Source organism: Brassica rapa, chromosome A09 (genome assembly GCF_000309985.2).
Source record: "Brassica rapa cultivar Chiifu-401-42 chromosome A09, CAAS_Brap_v3.01, whole genome shotgun sequence".
Taxonomy (NCBI): domain Eukaryota; kingdom Viridiplantae; phylum Streptophyta; class Magnoliopsida; order Brassicales; family Brassicaceae; genus Brassica; species Brassica rapa.
Window position 1 is genome coordinate 31732224 of NC_024803.2, and position 26318 is coordinate 31758541.

The 26318-nt window shown below is 33.5% G+C and overlaps 2 protein-coding genes, 1 long non-coding RNA gene and 1 other non-coding gene across 9 annotated transcripts; 2 read left to right on the forward strand and 2 right to left on the reverse strand.

The window, feature by feature from the left end:
* The first annotated feature begins 3672 nt into the window (after positions 1–3672).
* On the forward strand, positions 3673–3757 carry TRNAM-CAU. The gene is given in 2 exon segments: positions 3673–3710; positions 3722–3757. It is a non-coding gene; the product is annotated as a tRNA-Met (tRNA).
* A 1917-nt stretch (positions 3758–5674) lies between these two features.
* LOC103869057 (14-3-3-like protein GF14 epsilon) lies at positions 5675–7787 on the forward strand. Its single transcript, XM_009147105.3, has 7 exons — positions 5675–5909; positions 6428–6734; positions 6816–6903; positions 7012–7121; positions 7203–7351; positions 7449–7483; positions 7568–7787. The coding sequence occupies exons 1-7, from the start codon at positions 5843–5845 to the stop codon at positions 7571–7573; spliced, it is 762 nt and encodes a 253-aa protein (XP_009145353.1). The 5' UTR covers positions 5675–5842; the 3' UTR covers positions 7574–7787.
* Positions 7788–7818: 31 nt separating this feature from the next.
* Positions 7819–9721, reverse strand: LOC103869058 (probable protein phosphatase 2C 9). Of its 2 annotated transcripts, none has more exons than XM_009147106.3 (6): positions 9628–9721; positions 9467–9556; positions 9072–9311; positions 8600–8876; positions 8367–8521; positions 7819–8278 (listed from the first exon to the last, which is right to left on the reverse strand). In XM_009147106.3, exons 2-6 carry the CDS (start codon positions 9500–9502, stop codon positions 8141–8143), a joined length of 846 nt encoding a protein of 281 aa, XP_009145354.1. In that variant the 5' UTR covers positions 9503–9556; positions 9628–9721; the 3' UTR covers positions 7819–8140. The 2 variants fall into 2 exon arrangements, with proteins under 2 accessions (XP_009145354.1, XP_009145355.1); XM_009147107.3 differs by having other exon boundaries at positions 7831–8297; positions 9628–9714.
* An 11728-nt stretch (positions 9722–21449) lies between these two features.
* On the reverse strand, positions 21450–24020 carry LOC103869060. 5 transcript variants are annotated; one of them, XR_001958462.2, is made up of 4 exons: positions 23532–24020; positions 23295–23378; positions 22586–23186; positions 21450–22506 (listed from the first exon to the last, which is right to left on the reverse strand). It is a non-coding gene; the product is annotated as an uncharacterized LOC103869060 (long non-coding RNA). The 5 variants fall into 5 exon arrangements; XR_001958463.2 differs by having other exon boundaries at positions 22586–22700; positions 22774–23378; positions 23532–24019; XR_001958470.2 differs by having other exon boundaries at positions 23371–23378; positions 23532–24018.
* Between the last annotated feature and the right edge of the window lie 2298 nt (positions 24021–26318).

Consider the following 26318-nt stretch of genomic DNA (forward strand, 5'->3'; position numbering starts at 1 on the left):
GTTAGCTCCTTTATGTCGTCAAATGCCTCACGAACGACTTTTTCAATTTCTCTCTTTTTCTTTCTTTCTTTTTTTTTTTTTTTTTGGCAATTTGCAACTCTTAACGGTGCCGTATTATGATTCTGACCCTACACTGACCATGTCTTCGCTGTCTATAATTTTTGCCAGGGTTTTAACATTGTACCTCTTCCACAACTTTTTATTTCATCACTCATTAAATATCTCCATTGATGTTTTTAAATATAGTTATATAACTGATTCTCGTAGATAATCTGTAAACTGAGAGATGATACAGAGTTTTATCAAAAAATTTGGAATCAGGAATTTCACTCACAATTCTGTAGTTAACAATAAGTAATACGAAGCTATTTTTTTATAAGTAAAAGACGAAGCTATTTCGCAGCTCTCGAATTAAATAGTATATTTTAATGATTCTGCCATATTATTTGGCATAATCAGTATACGTATACCTCTACATCATAGATCTTATAGACAAATTATATGTTACTACAAGTCTATAGAAGACTATATGTGATTAATTATTATAATAAGATAATCATAGATCATACCCATGTTCTATTTTGGGTTGGTTGATTATATTATTTTTGTTCTTCTATGTATAGCTCTCATCCTTGGGTTGGTTCATCCCTTGATTTCTTTTCGTGAAAACAATATATAATCAATCTTAAATTTTCAATGCAGCTTGCATCTTGTTTGTCAAATATTGAAAACTCATATATATATTCCTTACTATCACGTAGTATGATGTACTTGACATTAATTCTCTTGATCATAAGCTGACTGAAATTATATGAGATCAAAGTTAAGCACCAACACCAGCTTCGATGTTAAAAGAAAAAAACATACCATAGCAAAAATATGAAAGGTAATTAATGTGTGTAGAAATTAGACAAATACTCTTTTTTTTTTGACATCAAGAATTAGACAAATACTCATGATGATTATGCCGATTGGATTAGTATTGACTTTTCAAGATTAGTGGAAGTCCATTGTTATATCCACCAAGTCATAAAGGGGTAAGTGGAACCTGATGAAGGGATCGGATCGTTTCAAGTTTGAGTATATATATTCCTGTAGAAATTTCTCGTCCCTTGTTTATAAAATGCCTAATTGATATCAGACTATATGATACACGGCAATATATACACACACACACATATAAGTAGACTATAAATAAACTCTACAAATCCCTAACCAGTTGTTTTATTAGTGCCAGATAATAAATTAGATGTAGAGTTTGTTATGAATCAACTAATATAGTATTAATCGTCTTGATGTGGTTGTCTAATTATGGCCGATTTGATTCAAAGATACATAATTCTTTTTTTAAAATATACTATCTCTGTTTCTGAATAAGTGTCATTTTGACATTTTTCACACAGATTAAGAAAGTAATTAAAATCTATGTAAGTTGTTATTAATTATACCTCTCTAACCAATAGTATTTGAGAGAAATAAAATTATTTATAAAATCAATGTAGTTTGCAATTAATTTTTAGCAGAGCCGGGCTTGAGATTCCGGGGGTCCTATCCAAAATAAAAAAAATATTTAATTTTTTAAAGATAATTTTTTGAATTTTTTTTGAAATTGTTTTTAAGATAAAACATTTTTTGTTTACTTAAAATTTTAAAAGAATATTTTTAGTCTATTATAAATTTTTTATATAATTATAATTTTTAAAATCTGTTTATTTTATCATTTTTTCTATTTTACATTAAACATTTATATATTTATTTTATACAAAAAAAAATTTTTAAAAAAAGAGGTCCCACAAAAGTGGGGGCCCCATTCAAATGTTTTGCATGAATGGAGTCAAACCCCTCTGATTTTAGTTGAAAATAAGTGTAATTTCATTGGAATTATAAAGTGACATTTTTTGTGTAACAAGAAAAAAATGTTAGAATGACACTTATTATGAAACAGAAGGAGTTTATTAGTGCACATATTATGATAAGTTGGAATTAGTTCTTTAGGAGAAAACTTTGAATAATAACTGAAAATTTGCAAATACCAAACATTATGGTTTTACACCACGACATCTAGTAGGTATATAATAAATTATGATACGTTCATGTAACAAGAATGTACTTATATTGGCAGGGGTAAATATTGAAGCAATATTTTGCGTCTACGGTGAGTCGGTGATTACACGTACATTAAACGTATAGAACAGTTCTTGTAGGGACGAAAGCCATATCTTTGAGATAGACACATACTCTTTTATTATTATTTTTTTTTTGATAATCCAGGTACCCGAACCTCTTCACTTAGTCCGACTATCTCACCGCGTCCAACTGGAATTGGTGAGAAAGGTCCTGGAAACCAAACAAAAACCATGTTAAATCCGCTGTGGTCGGGGCTCGAACTCGTGATGGCAGGCACCTCAGCCGAGGTTCCTTTACCACCAGACCACGAGGCCCGATTCATACTCTCTTATTTATCAAAACAAAAGTAAACACATAGTAAAAAGAGTAAAACTAACAAGGATATATAAATGCAAATACTGTTGTAAGGGGCATATACATATGTGAAAGTGGAAGGCAAAAGAATTGAGAAGATCACATGAGCAAAACAGCTTACTTTATTAAAAAAAAAATGAGAGAAACAGCTTTACATAGTCCCCCGCACGCATGCAAGCACCCAATAACGACCATCCCTCTTTTAAACCCCCTTTTTTCTCTTCTTTTCTTATGCAAACTATTACTAAACCCCACTATCAATAATCTACATGAGTCCCGTTTGCATTTTACAATAACTATTATATTGAGCAGAATCAGATTGTATATAGATAACTGTGTAGTTGACCCAAAAAAAAAATGTATGTCATTTCTCATACCAACCTATTCATTGGTAGCTCTGATCAAATTATGGATAGAAAATGGCGGAAATTTTTAAGAGAAATTTTATATGAAAATGTTGGTTGATGACAACATTTGTTTGGTCAGCCAATAAGGATATTTGCTTGGCAATAAAGAGAAAAAGAAAGTGGAGCCAGTTTGCCAGCATGTCGAAAGAGGAGATAGTTGGAGTGGAGATTAAAGAAGCAGCATAAAAGAGAATTCGTGAACTGGCAGATCCCTCCACGTGGAACCTCCTCCTGTCATTATTTTATCTCCATTAGCTGTCTCTCTCTTGCACTAAATACGAAAAAATATATCCGTAAACGCAGAGTGGTTTATGTTCGAATCATTGATGTGTTAGCATATATGGGTGTAAATCTATATAATGTATGTTACTGATAGAAAAATGATGTGTGTACGCTTATACTTTTCTTGTTTATCGTTAAATATATAAACCTTTTATAGATAGTCGTTTTTTTCAAACCTTTTATAGATAGTCTTTTATAACAATTTTGGCTGCTTTTTTGTTAACGACGCTGGCTAATAGTAATAGGCTTTATAAAACTTTAAATTAATTTAAAATATTGATAAAACTTAAATCCGCTTCTACAAAATACTATAGTGTCGGGCTACGACTTAGGGTTAGGGAATATGTTGAAGAAAAGAGATCATGACGTCGACGATAGAAAAGTGTAATCATGCAACATCAATTATATTTGAGGTATTGTCTATATATGTTGAGAATATAAAAGAACTACAAACTGAAAACAGAATTACAAAAAGACTTCACATATTAAAGCTAACAACAATGGGGCGGTGGCGCAGTTGGCTAGCGCGTAGGTCTCATAGCTATTGAGTGATCCTGAGGTCGAGAGTTCGAGCCTCTCTCGTCCCAAATATTTTTCCTTTTCGCACATGATTGGCCCAAATTCAATACTACTTATTTGCCCAAGAATCCAATTAACCTTACCTGTGACGGAATGCGTCAGCATCACAAAGACAAAGCAATCAAACAGAGAAACAACGAAGCAGATGCAAGTAGACAACATTTGAGAACTCGTTACATATGACCCAGCGACTGGGGCCTCTTAGTAGCCCACAATATTATCCGTTGTCGTGATTGAACTGGCAAAACCGAACTAGCATGACCAATTAAAAAGTCAAAGAGCAGCGCACTCAACTGCTCGACTCATTGAAATTGTGGAAGCTCCGTTAATCTTTTTTTTTCCACTAAGAGATATTATTAGCAAAGGGCAAAGCCCAAAGGAAACATACAAAAGCCCAAAATGGCAAGCCAGACGAAAACCAACGAACAGACAAAGAGACCCACCGGCCCAAATCAAAAAAGCCCAAAGGGATAACGGAGAGTCATCAACTTTCCACGCGGCGTGCTACAGAAGCGGAAGGGGCACGTGTAAAAAAGAGACGAGACACGTCACCAACGACAAGAAAGTCGTCACCAGAACTTCTCATCAACGACCACCGGAACATACCGGAGACAGGCCGTCGAATAAGTAGAGACCGTCGGACGACTTTAGAAATTATGGAGCCACCACACCGAAGCCAAAGACGCCGGAACAACATAACCGGAACGCATCAAATCGGCCAAACCGAGAGCAAATCCGACAATCGGAGCCACCGTACACGTCAAAAGGCGAAGCCAAAATACCTCTGCATCATCAATCGACAACCCATGCTCCAACATCGATTTTCTGAAGGCGACAGCACAGAGGAAGTCGAAAAGGCAGAGGATGATACAATCCGGGAAAAACCCGAAGTGAAGCCGCCGTCATCACCGAAGTTGCAAGTGAGACGCCGGAGCCAAGTGCTAGCGGCCATCGGAAAGAAAGATGCACCGCCAGAGCCAAGTGCTAGCGGCCATCGAAGAGACAGATACGCCGCTAGAGCCAAAACCCGACAACCGATTCTAAGGAAGCCATCCGGTTGTCGGAAACGAGCGCCGGAAACCACCGTGGAGACCTAACCTAGGACGGAATTTCGCCGTAAAACACTGGCCGAGGTTTCATCTCATCACTTCCTCTGTGTCGAATGAAAGAAATGGAACAGAGCAAAAGGAGAGAGAAACCGCAATTCAACTGTGGAAGCTCCGTTAATCTATCGATCTTTTTTTTCGGTGTAAATAATCTATCGATCTTCATTAATACTTCTACATTAGATATCCAAGTTTTGAGTCTCAAAAAGACAAATTATACAAATTAATAAAAACATACTTACAAAATATCTTTATCATGGTGTAAAGAGTATTGTCAAACGTATATAATTGTCTAGTGTAAAATCGTTTATAATGTGTCCCAAAATTTATAATTACATAATTATTCAGCACAAAATAAAAATCATCAGAATTTGTTTATATTAATGGAATGGTTGCTTTATTTATAGTTCAGATTTTGCGTTTCATGCAACCAAAAGCATGTTTACACATCCAGGATATATATAGACTCTAAAAGGTACATGTACAAAACAGTTGACAGAAACCAAATGGTCCAAATGTTCTTCAAGTTGAAAGTTGAAACTAGTAATTCGCGAGGTGTATATGTTTTTCACCATACACAGCAAAAACCAAAAAAAAGTTTAAAATCGTACAAAATTTCTTCAAGTTAAAAAAACATTTCAATAATATTTTGTTTTGTACTAGTATTGAAAAGAACAAATCCTCATGGTCGACAAGAGGACGTGTCTCTCTCCGTTTGTCACGCACGTTAGTCTTTTTTTGCATTCTTCTTTACTTGCAAACCTTAAAATTTGAAGGGTTCGATTGAACAATGTCTTTAGTTTTGGGTATTTATAAGCAAAAACAAAAACCATTGAGACTACTTTATAATTTCAAAAAGTTTAGTATCTGAGTTAGTTGAACAGATCCAACGGCCCGTATATTAGCAGCATCAAACCATCCTAGGGTTACCACTAATCCCAAAAATCAAATCGAGCGTCCAGAGAGAAGAAAGAAGAAGAAGCATCCATGGAGACTGAGAGGGAAAAGCATGTTTACTTGGCCAAGCTCTCTGAGCAAACCGAGCGATACGATGGTATGAACCGTCTTCGATCCTTAGATCTCTACTGTTCCGACCAAAAAAAATGAACAGACCAAATGTGTCCGAAACTCAGATCCTTTTTTTTTTGCTCCTATGAATATTTTTGGTTCGTCTAGTTTTGTTTTTGCACACTCTCAGGGATTTGTCTTCTCTAGGATGTTACTTGATCTAGTTTTAGACGAGCTCTTGAGTAATCCTCTTACCATGTGTCTGTGCTAATCAGATCACATGTAGACTAAACATTTGCTTGGACCCTCAACATTTTAGTAGTTTATTAATTAATATATATAAATGAAACAATTTTTCTAAAAATCGGTTTAGATGTCCGCTTAATTAAAAATCTTATATAAAGCGCCTAATTAATCATTTATCCCTCATATGAATTAGAACAAAAAGATATGTATTATTATAGCTTCAAACTCCATTAATCTCAGGTTCTGTTATGGTGCTAATACGTTGGTGGATAGTTTGAAATAACTTTTTATGTTTTTTTTTGAAATTGATGTTTGCAGAGATGGTTGAGGCGATGAAGAAAGTAGCTCAGCTTGATGTGGAGCTCACGGTAGAGGAGAGGAACCTTGTGTCTGTAGGGTACAAGAACGTGATTGGGGCAAGGAGAGCTTCGTGGAGAATACTATCATCCATCGAGCAGAAGGAAGAGTCCAAGGGGAACGAGGAGAATGTCAAGAGGATTCAGAACTATCGAAAGAAAGTTGAAGACGAGCTTGCTAAAGTTTGTAATGACATCTTGTCTGTCATCGATAAACATCTCATTCCGTCGTCTACTGCTGTGGAGTCCACTGTGTTTTTCTACAAAATGTGAGTCATCCTTTCTTATGTTTTGTCCTAAAAATGAAGTTGTTTAATGGGTCTGAGATTCATGAGTACTTTTGTATATAGGAAAGGAGATTATTATCGATATCTGGCAGAGTTCAGTTCTGGTGCTGAACGCAAGGAAGCCGCAGATCAGTCTCTTGAGGCATATAAGGTATACTTGGATCATGTTCTGTCTTGTTTATTTTTTTAGTTTTTGGTTGTTTGTACCTTCCCTCTTAATTATGAAGCTGAACAATATGTTTGGTAATGGCGGATGTAGGCTGCTGTTGCTGCTGCGGAGACTGGATTGGCACCAACACATCCAGTTAGACTCGGCTTGGCGTTGAACTTTTCTGTTTTCTACTATGAGATCTTAAACTCTCCTGAAAGGTTTTGATTTGTTTTGGAGATATCATACAACAGAATCGGATTGTGTCACTTTCTAACAGTTTGAAACTATGTGTTGTGCAGCGCATGTCAATTGGCTAAGCAAGCATTCGACGATGCAATAGCTGAACTTGACAGCCTGAACGAGGAATCATACAAGGACAGCACTCTTATCATGCAGCTACTTAGAGACAATCTCACCTTGTGGACTTCAGACCTCCCTGAGGAAGGAGGTTATCTTTTTATTTTAATATGTATCTCCCTATCTGCCTCTCTTGACAATCTTAGCTCAATCTTAACTTTTTATTTTATCTTTTGTTGTTGTCTTAGACGAGCGAGCCAAAGGTGATGAGCCTCAGGAAGAGGTATGAGAAGCCATTTTTGTTAAATAGTTTTAAAGCTTAATTTTAAAAAGAGTATATGTTCATGGAAGTACTGAATCATTGCAGAACTGAAGTCCTGACTCCTCTGTGAGATGAGAAACAACTCTTGATGCAAGCCTCGTTTGCTCTAGATTGTGTATTTTTTTTTTTATTTTGTCTTTGTTGATGATGTTTTCAGATCTTTGACGTACTGCACTTGAACACTGCGTATCTTCAACTCTTATCACTTATTAGTTTGCTTCTTTGTTGTTGAATTGATACACAATGCATTTTGGGTTTTGCTTTCCACACTTAGTAACGAACTAAGAACTTTTAAGTAGTCAAATATAAATGTCATACAAACAGCAAATATTTGTTTAACAAATTCAAACCTAATACAAAAGTATTTTTCACATAATTAAAAGATAAACCTAATAAGAACCAACCAATAATAACACTATCCCATCACCTCACCAACTCATTTTCCTCTGCTTTGTCTTTTAAACCCCACAAATTTACACAAACAACGAATCCATTATAAAGCTATAGCAAGAAGCTGTGTCAGAAACTGAAACAAAATCATCACATTCGATTCCAGCGCAACCAGCTTGTCCCTGATGAATCTTGATTGAAAATGTAACCAGTCCACTCAATAGTTTGTCATCTGAATCGGACCACGACACAAGATATGTCGTCTTTGCTCTCTCTTCTCAATGCTTCAGCTGTTAGTTCCTTGGCCGCCTTCTGTGGATCTTTCACCCTCCTAGCTATCTCCATTGCCTCTTCATTTGACATCACCTTCATTTCAACAAATCAGTTAACAAAACAGATTAACACTTTTTATAATAATATACACAAGAAGAAGAATAAGATGCCATTTCATTACCTTCCAAATGCCATCACTTGCCAGGACAAGAACATCTGTCTGGCTATCAACATAAGCATCTGTAATATCAGGCTCTGAACTCAGATGCGTCTTAAGTCCCTTATCTCCAAAGGCACGAGACACCGCTAACTGACCATTCACTCGAGGAACATCACCTATTAAAAAATCACAACTCATTTTTACACACATAATCAAGAAATGGTTCAACTCATCAGATGATTTTCTCTGTTTACCTGGTAGATTGGATACAAATCCACCTCTATTCTCAATACTCGACCTTTCAGCACGAGGCTCGTGATCAGTACTCATCTGCATTGTCCTACCTCCTTGAGAAAGAAGCGCTCGCGAATCGCCAACGTTAGCTATCCACAACCTCCTCCCGTTAATCAGTATAGCTGTAACAGCCGTAGAACCACCACGACCCAAGTCAGAACTGTTAGAGAGAATGGCTTGGTCTGTCTTCTCATAAGCCTTTTGTATAGACCTTCGAGGATCAACCCAAAACTCTCCCTAAACAAAAACAAAAAAACATATAATTACACACAATCTCTTAAAACCACCGAACCTGAGCATAGTCTAGTGAATCATTGATTTATGACCCCCAAATTTATATATATAAACCCTTATTAAATTGTAACCACCAAAATCTCAGGACCGGCCCTGACCGCGAGATAAGAGAGTGAAGTAATAATCTTTTTTGTTTACCTCCTTGAGGATATTGGAGAAGAGGTGTTTCTGCAAGTAGGCAGGGACAGTGGGACCCATGTGACCGTCATAGATAGCGAAAAGACCAAGTTCATGGTCTTGGACGTTGATGAAGTTAGCGACGTGATAATCCTCCATGGGATGGTTAGCTTTGCCTTTGACTAGACTAAAGCCGTACTTGACCAAACCTTCACCACTTCTTCCTTTACCAGATCGAGATGATGATTGTCCTCCCACAACCTTTTAAATTAACCAAACCAAGAAAGCTAAAGCTCATAACTTTACACTTTATAACAGAACAAACATTGCAGAAACACTTGAAAACACACATCAATCCTAAAAAAAAGGGACAAACAATTAAATCAATCTCAAAATTAAAAAAAAAAAAAAAGTACCTCGGAAGAGGAAGGGAAGCAACAAAATTTTCCCATTTGAAATCGAAGAATATTGTTATGTCTTCAAAATTCACGAAGCAGAATCAAAACCTGGAAAAAAATTGGGGATAATCATCATTCAGCTGCTCGTATAAACAAATCGAAAAAGGGTGAGTCTTTACCTGGAAATAAAAACCCTAATTTGTGTTCAATCGCAAAGACAAATCTACGAGTCTTCTCTGCGACCAAGTCTCGTTAATGTCTTTTTTCTACGCGAAATTTTGTTTATATATATTGATTGAGTGAAGAAACAAAAATAATAAATAAAAATGAGAGCTATCTGTATTTTCCTGAACATTGCATTGGCGTGCTCTATAAATGTTATGTATTTGCTTACGCCCCATTACTATGTAAACTTAATTTTATGACCAGAAAGACTTCATTCTTGGCGTCCATTGTTTTATCAATACATTATAAATTTGAGTTTACCTTTCAATTTTCTTTTGTTTTGGTAATGAGTTTCATAAATACGTATAATGTACTAGTTGATGGTCTGGACTAATATATATATATATATATACCTAATAATTTTTATAAAAGAATAAATTATAAAATTAGATACACATTTTAAATTAATATTTTAAATTATAAAATTTCAATATTCATATTGATAATCAATGCATTATACTATAATATTTTGTTTCATAGTTTTATTTATTAAATGTAAATTTTGGATCAAAATTTTTTCTATAGTAATAATCAAATTAGGATACTTGGATTTGAAATTAAACATATTATATTAGTAGAGTGAAAAGAAATCCAGTGTCATTAAAATGATTATAAAAGATCACAATCCATAAAACATCAACAAAATAACAATAGCCAACAAACATTATATATTTTCTATAATTTAGATTTTGAAAACAGTGAGATAAAACCACAAAACTAATAAATAACACAAAATTATCTCTATATTCTCTTAGATTATATTTATATTATGTTTATTATTTGTCAAAAAATTTAGTGCTATTTAAAATTTTAATCCTAGTTTTCCATGCTTCCATATATATTTTTAATATTTTAGTTAATTTCCATTTCATAGTTTATATAATACTAATTTTATTTTGATTTTAAATATATTATTTTGATAGCATTTGTGATTTTACGGATAACATAAATTCATTTGTGATTTTGATGGTCGTCATAAAAAGATACAAATTAATTTATTTTAAGTTAGAAATATGATTTTTTAATATTAATAATTTCCAAAAAGAATAATAGAAACTGATTATAATATTAGTCATTAAAATCATAAACCAAATGTAAGATACACATAATTATGATATTATTGGTAGATATTGTTAATATTTATTTATTAATTAAATGTTTTAAATATCATATAGAATAGGCTAATGTCTATTAATTGTCTTAAATATCATGCTAAATATATATATTAAAATAAATTTAAATAATAATATTAATTAAACTAAAGACTTATCCTAATCATGAGAAAGATGACAAGTAAGAAAATTTATTTCACAACTAATAATATAGATTGATTAGGATGTGAATATGCAATATGAATTGTTAGACAAAAGTGTAAATGTAAATGAAATTAGAGAAAAAAAATGGGGATATATGGAGCAAGGAGTGGTCTGGTTAATTAAATATAATTAATAATTGTAAATATATAATTTTTATTTTAAAAATTTAGGTACCCATTTGGTTCTTAATTCGGTTTCAATTTCTTGGTTTTGGAGATATATGATATGTTCGGTTATTTATAATTTTTCGTTCAATTTTGGTTTCAATTTTTTTTAGTTTAGTGCGGTTCGCTATTCTGAATAAGTGTTTCAAAATTATACATTACTTATATAGAAATTCATTAAAAATCATTTAATTTCAAAAATAAACTCGTGTTTCCGCTAGTTTTTTTTTTTATAAAGCCATCAATTTAAAATTAAATGATTGGCATGTTGGCATGTTGGCTTCTTTCTTCCTTCGCATTTTGTCATGTCATTTAAAAGGTACATTTTCACGCCAACTTTAATGCGTGATATTAGCCGTCTTCGTGAAGGAAAAAAAAAATCATTAACTCGTTTACCCGATTTGGATTTTGGTGGCTTAAAGGATTGCGCGTGAAGACTAGCCTTTTGATGTTACCGTGATGACTTGACTGATATGGACCGTAATGAAGTTTTGAAAAGTTAAGGTATCCTAGTGAGAAAAGAGGTATCTTAAGCTTACCATAAGCAGAATCTCAACGTATCAACGAACGAATACGACAAGAAACTTGAAAGGGTCAAACCTCAAACGTTTGGACGCGCTTTCTTTTTAGCCATCTTTCTATTTTGGTTGATGATTCCCACACGTTTCATGACTTTTTGACCCTTAAATTAGGTTTTAAAATTAGACACATCACTAGCTAAAGCTAGTTCTTTATACTACGGCCGGGTAAACAAATAAAAATGATTAAAAAAACATATTTTAAATTTTAATAAAATTAAATTAGTTTTAATTATAATGTTCATTATTTTTATTAATAACTATTTTTTTCTTTTAGAAATTATATATTTGTTACTGTATTAAAACAAATATATCTATTTTACGGTGTTCACAATGTTTACTTTTCTTGTATTTAATTTATCCTTAAATTTTATAATTCTAACAATTATAAAAAGAAAAGCCAATTTATTATCTTTTTTCTTTAAAAATAAGCAAGTAGCATAAAATATGATATTAATTGTTGATGTTTAGTATTTATAAATAACATGTTGGGTTATATATTTATGAATTATTATATTTGAGAAAAATTATATTTATGTTGTTTTTATGTTTCTTCAAACTCACATCAACAAACATTTGATAAAAAAATAAGTCCGCAGCTGTTTTCCTTTTTTTACCATCAAAATCTAGGCTAAACTAATAAAAAATAGAAAATCATAACTATTTGATGTATTGTTAGCTATGAAGATTATTTATAGAGAATTAGGATAGGCCCGCCCTACGGGCGGGAAGTAAGAAAAAAATATTTAATTTATTCTCAACTTGAAAATGATTTTAAATATATTTGTTATTCAGTTTTGTTATTTTTATTGGAAATCATATGCTTATCTAGCTAATAAAGAAATTTTATTTTTATTTTATATACTGGCATTATTCAAAATTGCGGTTGAGATTCACATATATGTTTTTTTCTCTTTTATATATTGTTAGTATTTTTTTTACATTCTCTTTGAAATCCAATATTATTTTAAATTATGTAAAAAGTAAAATTTACCTATTATTTTTTCGCTTAGAGATTTACATATTTTATAGTTATCAAATAAACCATATCATCCAAAATAGTAAGGACTTTCTAAAAAATATTATTGTTTAGTTTTCAAGGGATAATTAGTGATTATATTATTTTGATTTCCTTTATTTTTTTGGTGGAACTATGATTAGTTAAAATTAAAGCAAGTTTACCCACCACAAAAGAAGGTCAAGTTTATAGTGAAAACACCTGATTTTGCAGAAGATACCTGATTTTGCCACTGCATCAGCCACTGCATTACATAATCTAGGAATACGATATAAAAATCAAACTTTAAAGAATCTGATAAAATGGTAAATACCACTAATATCTTTGCTGAGTCCTTAGCTTAGCAGAATTCCAAGTTTCTAACTAACAACGGTGAATTAGACGATAGGAATGCCTTAAAATCCAGATAAAAATCTGAATACTTTGTCTATCATTAGGAAGAATACAATACTTATAAAAAATACATAAATGATATGACGGAGCTGTTTTCATTTGAGGCATGAACCTAAAACATTCTTTGAATCAAGAAAAAAATCTAAAACATATTTTGTTTACACTATTTGACAGAACACAACTTTCAAAATAATCAACGGAGCTGCTTTCATTTGATGCATGATGAGTGATACCTACAAATAAGTAGGTTCATCTTTCAGATTCATCATAGCTAAGTCAATCTCCTCTCTAGATCATCCACTTCAGTAGATTCCAAGCTGCAAGAATATTTGAACACTGAAAAGAATGAGTTATCTATTTCTGGTAAACTTAATATATTAAAGTAAGCAAAATAGATTGTATTTCTTGTTCTTCATTATATTCCTGGTAAACTTAATAGATCAAAGTAACCAAAATATAAAAGTAAGAAAACAAATATACATGACGTTGTTTTAGTTTTGAAAGTCATCACTTTCCCTAGTTATATAATATAAAAACGTTACTTTTTTGAACATTATATAAACGTTATTTTAAATAAATGTATTGCCGTTCCCCAAAAAAATAATAATAGATGTATTGTCTTTGCGTAAATTTGTAGTGTGAAGAGTGCAACGAAGGGAGGAGGACTTGAGACCGAAGACGTAAGCAACTCTGCTGCATCTCCAAACGCATCCCCAACTTTCTCTCCTGTGTTTTCGATCAGTGTTTTGGTTGTCGCGTTTAAGGTGGTTCAACGCCTTTGGTGAAAGCTGTGCGGATCTGATTTTAACAACAGCATCGTTCGATTCATCTAAGAGAAAGAAGAGATCATCAACCGAAGATGATAGGAAGAAAGAGTTAATTAGTCCGAGATGATTGTTTTTAGAACGGCTAAAAGCTTGTGTGTGTCCTAAAGTTCTAATGATCTGAGATCCACCTGAGCAGCAGCTGCCTCTGAGAATGTTTTGAGATATTTCAGCTTCATTGCTAGCAGAAACCTTGGCTTCCTGCATCGCATCTACTATAATTTTTGTGAATGACATGAGCTCATCTTCTTCCACATGCAGTGCACATTTCAATTCTGAACTTAAGGGTCAAAGTGTAATAATAGAGACTTTTGGGTGATGTCATTAAGGACGAATTAAAAAAAAAATGGTTAGCTGTGTCCTAAATAATCGCTTTATGTGAGTGAAATCGACGAACAGATATAGCGTTGGAGGAAAAAATAGTAGCTTCTAATAGAAACATAAGAAGCACTACAAAATCATAGCTTCTAATACATTGGATATTTCAATTCAAAACTTAAGAATCAAAGTATAACACAGAAACTATTTGGATGATATCATCAAGGAGCATTAAAAAATTAAAGCTAGCAGTGTTCAAACCGTGGCTTCTAATATGAAGCTGGTAAGCACATAGATGGAAAAATACTCAACACATACAAAACTACCTCACAGCTTTAATGGTAGACTCTCCACCTAACTCTTTGCTTTCATCGAATACAACCTTTGGTGACGGAGGCAACCAATCGTCATCACCTGCTACAATCACTTTCACATCTTCATCTTTCTTTACAATCTACATAAAAGCAATTATTAAATGTTTCAGAAAAAAAAAGGTGTGGTTTTTACTAATCCATACAAAGATTCAAGTTCCAATAAGGTTATTGATAAGACCAAAACTAAGGACACGTAAACAGAACAAAGAACAACCGCAAGGATCAAACAACAGTTTCAGGTATTCCATAGCCTTTAAGCATATCAACTTTTTTTCTCCCATCTTTTGTGAGTTGTGAATTTCAATATACACAAAGAACTCAGTGAGCAATACAATCATAAAGATCAATGCTTAATTTGTGGCAACCTTTTGCTCTCTTCCTTATTTGTACTTCCAAGACATCAGCTTCAAGATTTTCAAACCGAGAAGAAGAATTTAATCTCTATATTTTCAAGCTCCGTCGCCAAATCAATAACAGAGACTCACTGTCAATGCAGTTACGAACTCAAGCGGAGGAACAGAGCAAACCTGGGAATCAAGCAGCAACATATCGACTCCCATGAGTTCGCCACCGCATCCGATGTTCCTGGCCTCCCAATAACAGAGCAACTGCACTTGAACGGTGGAATAGCATTAGCCATACTGAAAATAAAATTACTGGTTTCGGAATACGAAAGGAGGAGATGATTCTCATAGCATGAAAGCATACCCTTTTATAGTCGAAATTCCACCGCCTTTCATGAGTTAAGATCGCATTCAAGAGAGATCATGGGTATGTATTTAAGAAAGAGTTGAAGAGGGGTAATCTGTAACCGGTATCACTGCAGATTGATAAGGAAGAAGATGAAACGCTCGCTCTTGGAACACAGGTTAAGCCTCGATCTCCAATGGCGGAGAAGTATGCTTCAACCCTAATTGCAAAAACAGTTAATATGCGTTTAAACTAAGACATACTGGAATCGGGCTGTACCAATTTTGAGAATACAGATAAAGCCCGTAACAATGAAGCCCATAAGCCAACCAAAATTAATGAAACGCTGCGGATCAGAGTACATGACACGTGTCGAGCCGTCTGAAGCCGATTTTCTGACCTGGCGTCCGACGTGTCACAACCTGGAGAGAAAGAACTGTCTTTTATATATAAAGATATTTGATGTACTGTTAATAGTATGATAGTTCAATTTTTTAAAAGAAAATGTGAAATTTATTATAGTTTTTTAAAATTTACACTATGTTTTTTTTTCTCGTTAGTTGAGGTGGCAGCAAAAAAGTCCAAACTTATAATAGTACTTATTTTATTATTAATAATGATGTAATTGAGAAATAGATGTCTTATTCAAGAAAACAAAATTCCCAAGAAAATAATTTACTTTGATTAAATAGAGTAGTTGGTTGTATTTTGTAGTAATTATATATCACATCTCAAATTAAAACCAGGTTAATAATGGTGCGAATTACTGATCAAACATGATAAATATCCACAAACAAATATAGCAAGTCTTTGAAAAATAGAAAATGAATCCTCCAAAATATCATAAAATAATACTTATAAGTTACCAATATATTTTCTCAGAATTTGCATTTAACTCTTTTTAGTAACTATAATATCACTACAAGAAAACAGGGGGATTCTGATGGTCGAAATCGTCGGAAATTCGTCGGAATAGGCCTATTCCGACGAATTTCTGACGAACGCGTTCGTCGGTATAATTTCGTCGGAAAAAAGGATTCGTCGGAATTTCGTCAGACCTTCCGACGACTTTCTGACGAATACCGAGAAATGTCATTCTGACGAACTTCCGACGATATTCCGATGCGGACACACGAGACCAGAGTTCATCGGAAAAACTATATACCGACGGAGACGGATCCTCGGAAGATACCGACCAACGAAGTCCTCGGCAAATACCGACGGATTATGATTCGTCGGAAAATACCGACGGACTAAGATTCGTCGGTATTTTCCGACGAATCATAGTCCATCGGTAATTTCCGACGAATCATAGTCCGTCGGTAATTTCCGACGAATCATAGTCCATCGGTAATTTCCGACGAATCATAGTCCGTCGGTTTTTTCCGAGGCCTCAGTTCGTCGGAATATATCAATTTTAATAAGAATTAATTTTGCATTTTTATATATATTTTTTATATGAAAAATTAATTAATAAATAAATAAAATCTAAAATTTAAAACTAATAATATTATAGAATTTAAATTCATACAAACCGAAATAGAAAAAAACATTCAGAAAATTTAAAATTCATGTAAAACGAAAAAAAAACATTCAGAAAGTTTTAAAAAGCTGAAAAAAACTAAGAACTCGAAGACATCAAACGATCTAGCTTCTGCATTATCTCGGCGTTGAACTTCTTCTGGGATGCCAGCTCAGCAAGGATAGTGGCATTTTCCGAACGGATAGTGGCATTCTCAGAAAGGATAGTGGTGTTCTGCTCTTCCAATGCCCCAATCCGTTCATCTTTGTCATGTAGCTCCTCGAGAATCATGGGATCGGCATACGGAGCTTGCGAAGAAGATGCCGGATACGAAGAAGCACGGCGGGCCAACCCAACTAAACGGCCTCCTTTCCTTTTAGGAACCGCCTACAAAAATATTTAAAGTTAGTAAATATGAACAAATTAGTAATCGACATTATAAAAAAAAATATATTAATAAAAAAAATTACCTTTTCAACCATCTCATTTATTTGCAATAGGGACAAGTTGGTTGAAGCTCCCGTAGAATCGCCGTCATCAGAGAGAGGCTGAGATTGAGTTGCTATTTCAGCTTCCACCAAATCAACGACACCTTTGATCACGAGATCCTGAATTTGACCCGTCTTCTTGTTAGTGTGAGCCACCTTAATGAGTTGGAGATGATCAACGGGATTACCGTCATTTTCTTCTATCTAAAAAATCGCCATTATTAGCCAAGGAATATATAAAATATTTATTTAAAAAATATAAAGATAAATAATAAAAAAAAACTTACAAGTTCATCCTCCTTAGTAGACATAGAGCAAGCGCCGAGGTTGTGCACATACATACCTTTCCCGCCATGATCGCTCTTCCGGTTCTTGGAGTTCCTAGAAGACGTCTCTGCAGTTTCTTCCTTCTCCCAATGAACTATCAACTGCTCCCACACCGTCCCGTTGATGAACCGTGGCCTCTTGTTCTTCTGCCAAACTGTCTTCCACGCGTTTATCTGCTTCGTATAAGAGTCCATGGCCTTTTCGTTGAATTTCTTACGGACTGTTTCCGTGAGATCGGAGTGCCAGTTGAACTCTTGCTACAAAACAAACATAATTTAATAAGTAAATATATTTAAAAAAATGTAAATACTTTAAAAAAATGAAGAGTTTACCGCAAACTGACGAAACCACAACTCTCGTTCTTCGAAAGGAATCACACTCCACTTTGAATATCCAAAACGAAGCATGGAGTACATCATCTGGTTGATGCTCCTGCTAATGCCATTTTTCGACTTGGTGAACCTTTAAAAAAAATACAAGTTAGTTAACGAGTTAATTAATGGAAAAAAACATAATACTACAAATAAAAAAAAATTGATGCATAATTACATGACAATCATGACTCTTCAAGCCACTAAACTTTCCTTCGCTTCTATCAACGCAGTTCCCCAAATTTGGTGCATATCCGTCAGGAAATTTCACTTTATCTGTAATCCAATCAAAGAACTCTTCTTTTCTAGCACCATCCAGCCGATAAATGGGAAAAGGGGCCGTACCGTTCTCATCAACGTGAAGTTCAGAACGATCACAGATATCGACTAAATCCAACCTTGACTTCAAATTATCCTTCGTTTTACCTTGGATGTTAAGGACTGTGTTCATCAGATTGTCGAAGAAGTTCTTCTCAATATGCATGACATCTAAATTATGCCGCAATAGATGACTCTCCCAATATGGCAGATCCCAGAAAATACTCTTTTTGTGCCAGTTATGTAGCTCTCCAACCGCACTGACTCGAATGTTTTCATGTCCACCTACATCTGGCGTCCTTTCTGCATCAAAATCCCTAAACTGCTTCAACAAATCTTCCCCACTAACTTCCTCAGGTGGACCATCAAACACCTGCTTGTTCTTCGTAAACGAAGTCTTACTCCTGCGGTATGGATGATCAGGTGGTAGAAATCGTCTGTGACAGTCAAACCAACACGTTTTCCTTCCGTTCTTTAGTTGGAAAGCATCTGTGACATCTTGACAATATGGACATGATATCCTCCCATGTGTTGTCCATCCAGATAACATACCTTATGCTGGAAAGTCACTTATTGTCCACATAAGTACTGCCCACATCTGAAAGTTTTCTTTGCACGAAACATCGTATGTCTCAAAACCATGCGCCCATAGTTGTTGAAACTCATATATCAGTGGTTGAAGAAACACATCTAGTGATCTTTTAGGATGATCTGGACCAGAGACGAGAATTGAGAGAAACAAAAACTCTCGTCGCATGCACAAGCTCGGCGGTAAGTTGTACGGGGTCACAACAACTGGCCATAGAGAATACTGTCTTCCATGCTTTCCAAACGGGCTGAAACCATCAGTAGATAATCCAAGATAAACATTTCTTCTCTCTTCCGCAAATTCTGGATATGTTGTCTGGAAATGTTTCCAAGCCTTCGCATCTGAAGGATGTCTAATCTCACCATTTGTGGAATGCTCTGCATGCCATCTCATTGCTTTTGATGTGCGCTCACACTGATACAACCTCTTCAATCTTTCCGTCAAAGGCAAATACCACATTCTTTTGAACGGGATCGGAACTCTTCCCCTTGTCTCCTGATAACGAGGTTTCCCACAAAATTTGCATACATTCCGTGTCTCATCCGCTCTCCAGTAGATCATGCAGTTGTCAATACATACATCTATCACTTCGTACGGTAGTTGAAGACCGGCTACAAGTTTCTGAACCTCGTAGTATGAACCCGGTGCAAGGTTATCCTCAGGTAGAATACCTTTGACAAAATCAGTAATCGCATCCATACATTCTTCAGCCAAATTATAGTCTGTCTTAATACCCATTAATCTAGTTGCAGATGGTAAGACTGAATGACCATCTCTACAATTTTGATACAAAGGCTGTTTTCCTGCATCCAACATGTCAAAAAATCTCCTAGATTCGGGATTTGGTTCTTACCCTCTATAATGATCATGTACCATCTGCTCAGTACCTACACCATAATCTATATCCGTTCTAGGTTCTTCTAACCTAATATCAGGCTGAAGTTCACTAACAGGCTGAGGTTCGCTAGTACTACCATATTCATAACCAGTTTCCCCATGAAGGTACCAAACTTTATAATTACGTGAAAACCCTTTCATATACAAATGAGTCCAAACATCAAATTCTTTTATAACCTTATTATTATTGCAAGTAGAGCAGGGACATCTTAACATACCACTTTTCGGTTGCTGTTGAACAAGCCTCATGAATTCTCCAATCCCTTGAACGTATTCTTCCGTAAGCAAATTGGTGTTGGGATCCAAATGAGGTTTATCCATCCACGAACGATAATAAGCTCCTGAAGACATGATTTTTACGGAATTGTTATGACTAAAGAGAAAGAAGAGAGAATGAGGTGTGAATGAGTTGAATGAGGAGGGGCTGCATTTATAGGAAATTGCTTACGGACATCCGACGACTTTCCGACGGAATTCCGACAGATATAAAGCATTCCGTCGGAATTCCGGTATTTTCCAATCTCAAACGGCTATAAAACGGTCATATATATTTGTCGGCAACGGTCACTTGGTTCGTCGGAAATTCGTCGGAATATTCCGACGGAATACCGACGACCGTAACGGTTATATTTTTTAATCGGAATGTCGTCGGAAATTCGTCGGAATTTTCCGACGACTTTTCGACGACTACAACGGTTATATTTTTTATCGGAATGTCGTCGAAAAGTCGTCGAAATATTCCGACGACTTTAAATTTTTTGTTTTCGTTGGAAATCGGTCGGAAATCCGTCAAAAAAGTCTGACGCCTTTGGCGTCCGTCGGAATCTCCGTCGGAATTCGGCGTGTTTTCTTGTAGTGAATATATTTTCAGTATTAAGAAAAATATACATACTAAATTATCTATTATTTAAAAAGAAGTTTTATGATGTAAACCCTCCTAAGCTAATGTGTCTACAAATACGAACCCACTAACATAGAAGGTTGGTATTCCATAAACCCCTCTTGAACCGCTATTCTGCAACAACATGATCATTTTTCCTGAATTGAACAATCGTGATGTTTGGTAGGTTTCTAGGGCCTTTCACTCGTTTGGCATTGCATTCATCTTTGTACAAATTATATTGTATTAGTACGTGACCAAGACGTTTTGTTGTTATAAATTTGGTTTTCCTCATTTTTAATTTAAAGTACATAATCAATAGAAATAATGACTTTTAACTGTTACTATAATTTACATATTTCTAATAAATTCACATTTGTGTTCTAGTGTTGTTCATTTTGGATTTTAGTTGTTCATACGGAACCGGAAGGCATATATGATAAAATAAAACGATTAGTTAGTCTTGCACACTACGTTAACTAAATTTGCTTTACAGAGCAATATTGTATTAAGATTTCAGTAATGTTTATCTCAAGCCCAATGTGTATCAGTCTAAAACCAATTTTGCACTGTCGAAACCAAATACAATTTCATTGAAGAACAAAATCTTTGCTGTTGCTGTTTGGCTCATGAAGTTTTAAGCTCATTGAATAGAGAATTTATGAGCTTTTTTCAAAGTTCACCCTTATAATCCCGAAAACCATATAAATACAATAATAAATCAGAAGTCAATTCATTTTCTTCAGAAGCAATTAATCAAACAGGTGATAAACATTTTATTCTTAGAATAGAAACAAACACTTGATGACCCAATCAAACCTATGTAGCAGCTTAACATTCTTAACTAATAAAGTGGAATCTCTGCATTTTAGGGTTTTGTTAAAATGAAGGGGCCGGAAAGAAACAGAGGAAGAGGATAAGTTGTTCACATGTTTCTGTAGCATGTTTCTGAGTTATTCACCTGCTTCTGCAGTGCATGAAAAATAAGAGCCACTCTCTCTTTCCCTTTATATCTTCTCATCTCCACCCTTTTGCGAGCTCTTTAACTCTCTCGTCTCTATGCTCCTGGATACCTATATATGCATATCCCTGTCTGTCTCTAGATCATGAACGGTAGTGCAACCTCAATGGCTCAGAACATCGACCATCCTTGTCTCCGTCTCTCATATGCTTGCGCTTCTAGTCCTCTATTTTACTTCAGATTTGGCTTTTTCATCACCAACCATCCCCGTCTTTGTTCTCCAGGCACTCATACTCATCAGAGTCCATTTGTAGACATAACTTCAACAATCAATCGATCTACAAAACATATTAGTGTAAGAACAATCACAAACACAAAATCACTCTCATACAGCGGGTGTCTTTCTTTTCCTTTTGAGAGTTTCCTTGCTGTTTTTCCAAATAAAGAATCAACCAGACCCATGACACAAAAACAGAAAATACAGTTAAACGTCCAGCTGAGAAAACATGTAAATATAAACTCACAGCACATTCTTCAAAATATTGGTCTTCCATTGCACGAACGCTCGGTTTGGTGTATTGAGGCGGGAGCAGCAGTTCATATGCATCCTCCCAAGTTTGCCTCAGTTCTTAAACATCTACACTATCAATGACCAGTCACTTGCTCTTGGTGCCTATGTTTCTAAAATGTCTGTAGCAGAAATTAGAGATGGCTGAAGCAGTAAGGTATCCTTTCGCATGTGATGTCACCACATCCCGAACTCAAATTGTTGGAAAAGATGTTAAGATTCGGTTCACTTCTTCCACTGGACATCAGAAGAAACCACAAAGAAATCTTTCAGTATAATTATGAGAGAGCCAGAAAGAATACTCATAATTCAATACCTTAATTCACAGTTCAGTTTCTTATGCCCAAGTGGACAACTCCCTTTTAATTATGCGTTTCTGGTGTGTTATGATCACTTAAATATCTCGTAATACTTCCAAGTCGAAAGTATCTCTATATATATCGAGATTCAGAATGATAATCAGAAAAATGCTAAGATATAGAAATCAAGATTTGCACCTCCTACCATGCTCTACGTCAGCAAGATTTCTATTATGTTGTTTCTGAGTCTCCAAATCGTCATCAGAATCATCTTGTGATGAAACACTGGTGGTTTGCATGACTAGAAAATTTGGTTTCTTTTGAATGCTTGTTGATATATAATAGATAAAGCACCGGGTGAGGTATATACGTAAGCAAAGGAACATAAGTAGATATTTAGTAGAATGAACTATTAAGAATGGAGATACAAAAGGATGATTCTCATATAAACTCTATGATATGTGCCTTACTTTCTGGTAATTATAATCGTTTTTGTCGACGGCCAAACCTGGGCGTGTCTACTTGCTTACACGCTCTTCTTGATCAAAATCCACGGCTCTACGTTTCCAACAACCGTTACTTTCTTTTGCTTCACGTCAATGTTCGCTGTATATACACCTAAATAGTCACAATTGTTAGTCAGTTAGTTAATTAGTAAAGAAAAAAATGTTAATGTATATCATCGTCTATGAAAAATAATTAAAGAAGCAACAAATATGAAGAGACAATGTTTATATTCTCGATTTTGCTCAAATTTTTCCAGATTTTTCTCTTGCATCCATCATAATGGATAGAAACTCACACACACGTCTGCAGAAAAAAAATAAAGAAAAGAAGTTTAAACACAAAAGTCTGAATATATCTGAGATTAAATTCTCACAAAGAGTGGAAATAAAGATTCAGATATAAGTTTCTAAAATTATTAAGAATTGTGATGATGATGCTAAGGGGATGAAGGCTGACCTTTTTTTTATAGGTTGAAATCAACCGCCTGGAAGAGATTAGAAGATTGAATGATTAATTATGATGATCGTGGGTAGAAGAAGTGAATATGGTTGTTAATGGTGATGAATCAATGCATCTTGTAACGTCTTGGAGGTCTTGGAGGAGAAGAACATCAGCCGGAATGACGTGAAGAAAGCTCGAGCTAGAGATTCCCTCCGACTATTCGCCTCACACAATCTCTTGAAACTTTACTATGGGCTTAAGCCGTCATCGATCGAAGAAGATGACGAAGATGAACCCTAGATATCAAAGTTGCTATCGTCGTGGTCGAAGGCGAGAAGACAAAGGTAAATGTGTTGGATTTAACTTTTGTTATTTTAATCCAAGCCCACATCGTCATTTATAAAAGCCCATAAACAAACCAAACGAAAAGCAACAAAGTTTTTTAGAGTTGGACAGGTGTCATACTCTCCTTGACCTATTTTGTGAGGTGGCAGCCTAAGAAGAGAGTCAATCTCTTCTTTTCCGTGCTTATCTTTCATTGGCTACGCCCGGGTTTTTTATTTTTTTCTAATTTAAGTTGTTAAATTATTTATATTAAGGCTATGATTTATATTTATATAAATGTTAAAATGCATGTCATAATTAAAATTTATTTTTAAATTTTAACACGTTAAATTAACATATTTTTTACTATTTAAATATTTTTTTGTAATTTTATTGGCTATCTAGTTATCATATTTAGCAAAACTATCTTTTGAGTGTTGGAATAAATGTTTTAGAGATTTTATTAAACTGCAGAGTATTTTTGGATCGACCACATGCTCAACATTCGAATGATCCGTAAAAAGATGGTCGATCTCCTTGGCCAGGTAAGTATAATTTTAGCAAAAATATCTTTTATTTTCAAATATTAAGTATATAACTATTCTTTTTAATATTTTTTTAATTGTATTTTTGATTAAATTATTGTATTATAATGGTTATGTAAATATTTTTTGTGATGTTTGAATTTTTGTTGTTCGTATACTTAACCTAGATGATATTGATGTTTAACAATTTATTGTTTTCTGGAAATAAAAAATAATGATATATCAAAACGTATCTAAAACTTGTTAAATGATAGTATAATGTAAATTACATCCATTATTTGAAAATAAACATTTGTTGTTTTTATTTTTATTTTAAATCAGAAATTATTTTTATTTAAAAACATTATTCATATATAATATAATAGTTTAAGTTTTGAAGATTAATCTATATATATAAATTATGTATATTTTTTAAAACATAATTTAAGATATTATATATTGAGTATCTGAATAAAAGCTGAATTTCTTATCTTGAAAATCAGATATTTATATTTTTGTCTTCATGTTATACTCACCAATCCATCATTGATATGTATAACTCAGTATGTTTTTTTAAAAAAATTTAGTTTTAAGTAATAAACGAATTTAATAAATTAAATTCATCACCTATAATGTTCTGTAAACTATATTTGAAAACTCTCTAAAATTATATTTTAAGCATAATATTATTATTATTTAATTTAAGTTATTTTAAACATAATATATGCTAAACCAACTTAAATTATATTTACAATAGGATCATCCTAAACCGGTTAGTAAACCAAAAACAATACTAAACCAACATGAACCAATACCTGATTCGGCGAGGAAGGAAGTGTTTCGGGATAAACGCTTGAATGGTTATTAACTGAAATGGTTTGATCATGAAAGAGTTAGTATGAATATTAACAATAAAATTATAGATTACATTAATTTAAATTTGTAAGAATACCTTTGAGTCTATGAAAAGCAATTCAATTCCCGTGAATAAGTTTGACTTTTGGAAGTTGCGGGTTTCCCAACAATGAATCCACCTAACAAAAAGTTTGCTGTTATAAAAAAATCTCATTCAAGGTCATTAAAGGTTTCTGAGACGGCAAGAGTTGATAGTGAAACCATTTTTTTGCTCGAGTGCTTTGAAATTTTCCTTAATAGTGTGAGGTTGATGTGGATGGAATAATGAGTTTTATAGAGACTTTCTTGATGTAAAACTATACATTTTTTTTTGTTTAATGTGGTATTTCCATTTTTATATATTTTACTACCATTTTAAGATAGAAGTACATTTAAAGATAGATGCTTAAATCTTAATGTACTTTTTCCATTTTTTTTAATGTTTATTTCCATTTCTTATATTTTTATTTACGTAATATCTATATTTTATATTTTTAAATAGATATTTAAATATTAATGTACTTTTTCCATTTTTTAAATTGTGTATTTACTTATATTATATATTTTATATTTTAAGATAGATGTTTAATGCTTGATTAACTTTTTCCATTTTTTAAAAATTGTGTATTTACTTATTATTACATATATAATTCATATATTATATATTTACATTATTTAATTATTATTTATTTTCATGTATATGTATTTCCATTTCTTGTACTTTTAATTTACTTAATATCTCTATTTTACATTTTAAGATAGATGTTTAAATCTTAATGTATGTTTTCCATTTTTTTAAATTGTATATTTCCATTTGTTTTACTTTCTATTTACGTAATATCTATATTTTAAATTTTAATATATATTTTTAAATCTTAATGTAATTTCCCATTTTTTAAATTTGGTATTCACTTATATTATATATTTACTTATTATTTATTTTTCTTTATATTGTGTATTTCTATTTCTTATACTTTCTATTTACTAATAATTTTATATTTTAAGATTGATTTACATTTTAAGATAGATGTTTAAATACTAATGTATTTTTTCCATTTTT

Coding starts and splice junctions, on each gene's coding strand:
- LOC103869058 (XM_009147106.3), bottom strand. CDS start 9,502: ATGGGAAAATTTTGTTGCTTCCCTTCCTCTTCCGAG. Junction 8,522..8,599: donor ATTTGTATCCAATCTACCAG/GTAAACAGAGAA, acceptor ATTTTTTAATAG/GTGATGTTCCTCGAGTGAAT. Junction 8,279..8,366: donor CAAGTGATGGCATTTGGAAG/GTAATGAAATGG, acceptor GTTGAAATGAAG/GTGATGTCAAATGAAGAGGC.
- LOC103869057 (XM_009147105.3), top strand. CDS start 5,843: ATGGAGACTGAGAGGGAAAAGCATGTTTACTTGGCCAAGCTCTCTGAG. Junction 5,910..6,427: donor GCAAACCGAGCGATACGATG/GTATGAACCGTC, acceptor TGATGTTTGCAG/AGATGGTTGAGGCGATGAAG. Junction 7,122..7,202: donor ATCTTAAACTCTCCTGAAAG/GTTTTGATTTGT, acceptor TGTGTTGTGCAG/CGCATGTCAATTGGCTAAGC.